The sequence below is a fragment of the Rhagoletis zephyria genome, unplaced genomic scaffold, assembly GCF_001687245.7.
Source record: "Rhagoletis zephyria isolate East Lansing unplaced genomic scaffold, Rhagoletis_zephyria_1.1 Rzeph_scaffold_24452, whole genome shotgun sequence".
NCBI lineage: Eukaryota > Metazoa > Arthropoda > Insecta > Diptera > Tephritidae > Rhagoletis > Rhagoletis zephyria.
Window position 1 is genome coordinate 1 of NW_016181510.1, and position 6,253 is coordinate 6,253.

The window sequence follows — 6,253 nt, forward strand, 5'->3', positions numbered from 1 at the left end:
ATTTTGTCGACATTTTTATGCAACCTATCTTCGCTTGCTGCCCACCGTGGTTAGGTAATGTGACGAAAATCACATTACTTAAGATAAATGAACATAAATTAGTTACAAATCTCGAACCAGACAGAACAAAAAATGACACTGAAGATGGCACAACGCTGAAACCGGTTTGTCTGCAAACCAAACTTGACAAGGGATGACGGAAATTCGTTCCAAAATAAATCATATATTTAATACTTGCGCCGGGTATTTAATGTTCGGCTCCGCCCGAACTTAGACTTTCTTACTTGTTCAATCTTATACTGGCGATTGTAAGAGGAGCTGCTGTGTGTGCAATTATTGGCGTATGGCGATGATATCGGATACGGTAGTAGGTGATCTAGGACAGGACAAAGTATCGTTCATCATCAAAAAACAATTCAATTTGCTCTCTACTCAGCCGACGTCATTATTTAGAGTTATACTTTCCAACCAGTATTAAAATCAAGAATAGAGAATTAGGCAATTGAGAAATAAATGTATATCCTGTAGTACAAAGACCACATCATAAAAGTTACTCGTCACGCAATGAATCATTGACAATGAAAACATGGTTGGGCCCTTAGAGTACGGAAGATCAGAAGAGGAAGAAGAAGGCTTCCTCCGTGAAAAATAGGTCAGGAAGAGAAAAATTTGGCTTAACTTGGTATGTATTTCTTACTGGCATCAGCTGGCATATAAATGTAAAGACTGGCATATTTTGTTGGACCTGTTCAAATCGTTTAGGTGGTTACAGAAAGAAGATGATTTGCTTGGTTATAATTTTCCTCCCGAAATCATCTGCCATGTTGTTCAAAGTTCTACGATATTTTTATGCATGCCATTTCTTCAGAGATAAATTTTATTTGTTAAAGTTTTAACTTAATTTGTCAATGCTATATATCAAAATTAGTATGCCTAACCGTTATTCCAGTATACCCGGAAATGTTCATTAAGCGGTAGTTTTATGCGTTGTTGTTGATTTAATGACTAATCATTTAATATTTAGAATTTATTCTTATAAAAAGCAGCAAAAATATCAACATAATTTTTTTTTGATATTTAAAAGCGAAAGGTGTCTGAGCACTGTTCTGAAAACTGAGCACTGAAGAAAATTTGGCCAAAATTACAAAATTTTTATTGAGTTTGGTAATTTTGCTTGTAGTATAAACAAAAAAAAAGTGAAATATAAGAGATTACTAAAACTGGTGTGAGTTTTTTTCGACAAATGGAGATGAACTTAATTCAATAAAAATTTATACCAATATATTTGGGTGATTTGAATTAAACATAATAAGTGTATTAATTTTCTTTTCAATGTATGAAAATAATGACGATTTTAGTAATAGAATGCATTTAATAAAAGTATCTAATAAAATAATTTACAACTAAAGTTTTTAATCCTACATAGAAGTTTTTATAGTGGAATACAAAAAAACGTTCTTTCAATCATCCTGAAGCATTTAATAAGTACTAGTGAATTAAGTCGTAATTAGAATAAGAAAAAAAGTAAAAAAGCAAAAACAAATCACTGCAAAATGTAATTGAACACGGCAATGTAAAACAGTTCACGCGCCAGTATCAATCACTTCAACACATATCAAATCAACATAATCACTGGCCCAAAAAGCAAAACCATCAATTAACATAAGCCAACTGTATGCGGCAGATTAAAGCATAGAACACCACGAAATTAAAAACAAAAAAAAAAAAAAAATTGAAATTATTTGGCTAATATTTCTCGCTATCGCATCGCATCGACGCACAGCTGTTAAAATGTTCATAATTACGGTCATTAAGTTGCTACTAATTGCGCTGAATTTCTTCCCCAACCGCTACACAAATCGGAAAGTGATGTTCCTCATCTATCTAACAAATTTGGTGACACATGGTGAGTAGCCGAGTTGTGTGTGCTGTTGCAGCAAAATGTTAAATTTTTATTTTTTTTTTGTATATACTTAAGTACTTTTATGATCATAGGAATACGCTAATTGCAGTGGACATTAAATTGCATCTTTTTTAGTACTAAAAGGGGGAACATTTTCTGATTATGATTGGTGTGATAAATTTTTCCTCCTCCAGTCAGAAGTAGTATGTGTGCGTACTGTAATTAGTAAGCAATGTCTATGCGAATATTTAGAAGTTTCGAATTTTCGGGTGATTTTATTTCAGATTTAGGCTCATTACCTCATTAATGGCATCAGTGGATAATAAACGTGTTTCTATTAACATAAACCAAAGTTTTTTTTTTAATAGTGCATTTTAAGCTGTTTACTCATGACCCATAAACTATTAACTAAGCAATCTTCTTATGTGTATGCTCGTAAATTAGCATACTTTTTTTTCTGAATTTTTCGAAGCATCGGAATTTTGTGATTTTTTTCGGAATCACTTCACTTGACGCGATTAGATAGTTTCCTCCAAAGGGTTTGCTATGCAGAAAATTTTGTGGCATTCAGATACGAATGTTAAACTTTGTCATTAAAAATGTGGTTATTTATTGCTCTGTGAAAGTCTGGCAATACGCCTGAAAAAGTAATAAATATTACAAAGTCGTATTCTTTATCTACTTACCAATACGCTAAAATGCTCAAATCGGCTACAAAATTTTCTCTCTGATTTGGAGGCATACGAAAGAGTCCTTATATATGACCAGTTTTTCTAGGGTACTTAAGTTAGTTTACCGGACAATGCGGATGGTTATGTGACTCGTGATGCATACTGTCCGCATCATGTAAAACCGCCTATCTAAACATTAGGAGATATCACGGCCCCACCTGGTCTTCACTACTCCAATGCGTATCCGCCCGATTCTTCAGCATATAAGTGAATTCTCCGTATGGAGTGTCTGTCTGTTTTACATAAGTCGACCCTGCCATTATTGTAATCGACCATAAAGTTGAACTGTAACCCCTTTGGGTACCTCGTTCACCCTAGCTCTCGCGAATAAAAATTCATCTAAATTTATTCATTCTTATGTATACATATAGCCCACGTATTTCAGCCTTAAAACTATGATGGCTTCTTTAGACGGCCTCGTCTTTAAAATGGTCTGTGTGACTAGCGAACACTTATACGTGCCTCTCTAATAAGAAGTCGTGCACAAGAGGACTACATTGCCCCTAAATCACCCTTCCGTTGAGCCTTTATAGCTATTTTACCTGCACTTGTTTAACTTGCATCATTTAATATTTCAGAAAAAAAAACCTAATTATTTATCCTCAGTTTCAACTCAATGGAAATAACAAAATTGCTTTGGATGAAACCCGTTTTTGCTTCACGCCTCAATCAAGGGAGGACGTGCAGCCCTCCGGCTTGGATTTTGATCTCCCTGAAAGATGCTTTCGCTCTGCAGCCTAGCCACAAGTTGATTGCATGCTCGTTGCAAACCCAGTAAATCGAAAATTATTGATGGTATTCATTTCTATGCTAATAGCATTTTGGGGGCTAGGTTTTTGCTCATGAAAAAAAGTGGATGAACATATGGTAGTAAAGCAGAGAGAGTGGGGACGGAAAGAAAATAAACTAGGATTTCGGTGCAGAGCGGAGGAATGGAGCAAGGAGCAAAGGATTTTGGCTGGGTCGGAGCTGGAGCAAAGAGCTAAAAAAATTAATTTTCTTCTTAGCTTCTTAAAGAAAATTCAATTCATTTATTTGTTTTTTTTTTTTATTTTTGCCACGTCAATTTGAACGACGATGGAAAAACAATGACTTCTCAGCCAACAGAGAAACGTGCGACAGTGCGGCCTCGTACAATTCTCTGTATCCGGAAACAAACGGAAAACGACTACAATTTTCATTCATTTTCATATCTGGAAATCTTTGGAAACATTCGAAAGAGATGATGGCTGTGAAGTTCAGAAAGAAAGCGTATTGAACGAAAATTTCATTGAGAAAATTTAAAAAAAAAACAGCCAAAAACGTATCCGATTCAAAACAATTTTCGGTTCTTGTCTGTACATTCAAAAATATTACTCATACCACATGGTTCCCCTTCTATGCATATTAAACTTTCTTTTGCGCTTAATTTCTAGTGTTGCAAACAAAAAACTCATTAACATAATCTAGTTTAAATATGTACGCGTAATCGAAAGCCCACACAAAATTATTTTACATCCACATTTGTTACAGTGATGATGGATGAGCCACGCTTCGCACAGCCAATACCAAATGTAACCGTTGCTGTCGGTCGAGATGCCAATTTGCCATGCGTGGTCGAGCACTTAGGGGGATACAAGGTAATTAAAGAACTACTTTAATTAAATTGAAATCATCTATCACTTCGGCATGTCGCCTAACTAGGTCGCCTGGATCCACATCGATCGCCAAATGATACTGACAATTCACAGACATGTCATATCTCGCATACCACGCTACAGCATCACCTATGATAATGCCAATACATGGCTGCTGCATGTAAATCAGGCGCATCAAGATGATCGTGGCTATTATATGTGCCAAGTAAATACGAATCCAATGATAAGCCAAGTGGGCTATTTGCAGGTTGTGGGTAAGTTGAATGCAAAAGGAAAGGCTTACTAAGTAATTTAAATAACTAATCACTGAACTTTCCAATTCTAGTACCACCGAACATACTCGACATCGAGAGCACTCCTTCCTCAGTGGCGGTGCGTGAAAATCAAAATATCAATATGACTTGCCGCGCTGATGGCTTTCCAACGCCGAAAATAATTTGGCGGCGCGAAGATGGTGAAGAAATTGCCGTCGAAAAGAAGAAGAAAGGTAAGAATGTGCCCAATTGACTTGAACAGGAGTGATTTAAACCTACATAAAAATGTACTGGCTATATTTAACTTTTCCTTTTTTATTTGTATCTTCTCCTTTACAGTTTTAGTTTACGATGGCGAAGTGTTGCCATTGACGAAAGTAAGCCGCAATGAAATGGGTGCTTACCTCTGTATAGCCACCAACGGTGTACCGCCATCAGTGTCAAAGCGAATTATTTTGGATGTTGAGTGTGAGTACATTCTTAAGTGTCAGGAATTTTTTTTTACATACAATAGGCGACAAATGAAATTGTGCACCCTGTTCTTATATAATATACACAATTATGTTCCTGAAAAAATTTTCGCATTAATTATTTTTATGAAAATATATTTCATTCTATACAAAGTTAAAAAAAAAAATTAAAAAAATTTTCAACAAAATTTTCATCTTTTTATTCAGAATTTCTGGAAAGTTTTAGAGTTTGCAGTTAGTTGCCCATTCAATTTTAGTCAATCTCCAAAAAAAAAAATCTTAAAATTAACGCGATTTTTTAGTCGGTTGAGACTTTATTAAAATTGAATGCACTACAAAACTGCACACTCGAAAATTTTCCAAATTTTCTGAATAAAAAGTAGAAAATTTATATGCAAATTTCTTGAATTTTTGTGAATTTTATATAAAGTGTGAGCTTTGATTTATAGGGTTTATATTATAGAATGAACTATATTTTCATAGATAACACGGTTCAACAAGATTTGGTCGTATTTAACTTAAAGACGTGGTCGAACTCATCTTATAGATTTTTTCTTGCCGATTTGAGGTGCATTTGCAAATTTTTCTAGCACGTCCAGTTTTTGAGAAAAAACTGTGAAAGTGTCGAAAAATGCACATTTAAAAAAATATTTAAAAATATAATTTCGACGTAGTTGTTCCGAAGAAAAAAATCCAGTTTTTGAGATAAAATACGACCAAATTTTGTTGAATCGTGTAATTAATGCAAAAAAATTTTCATGAAAATAATTGTGAATTATATTAAAACAAGGTGTAAACTTTCATTTGTCGCCTAGTGTGCATACATACATAAGTACATAAGTGAAATACAACATTATGGATGAGGTTATCTGCAAATGGATATTTGTATGTACATTAGTGTGCATCATCTCCTATAATATAAGTCGCTACTGTTTTACAGACCGAATTATAAAATTTATTACAATTTAAGACTTCCAGCAAAATATTTCGGAAAAATATTGAGTTTTATGTGAGCTAAACTTATTTTAAAATATCTCCAAACATCTCATTATTTTGATTCTGTTAATAGAACTTCAGCTTAAACTATTTTATCATCTGGGGTGATGTTTAAGAAAAAATATTTATATAAATTTTTTTTATTCATAAAAAGTTCGGTTTTTGGAGCTATTTCAAACTAGGTATAGCTCACGAGAATTTTAATATTTTTATGAAATATTTTGGCGAGTCTTTAATTATATATTTATACGTTTACAATTCC

General features: G+C 33.9%; 1 protein-coding gene across 1 annotated transcript; it reads left to right on the forward strand.

Moving 5' to 3' along the window:
* Positions 1-1,456: 1,456 nt before the first annotated feature.
* Positions 1,457-4,993, forward strand: DIP-delta (Dpr-interacting protein delta; the record flags this gene model as incomplete). The annotated part of the gene is made up of 5 exons (XM_017638334.1): positions 1,457-1,906; positions 4,147-4,253; positions 4,318-4,525; positions 4,597-4,758; positions 4,865-4,993. Coding segments are annotated over exons 1-5 (721 nt in total), but the record flags the coding sequence as incomplete, so codon positions are not given.
* Between the last annotated feature and the right edge of the window lie 1,260 nt (positions 4,994-6,253).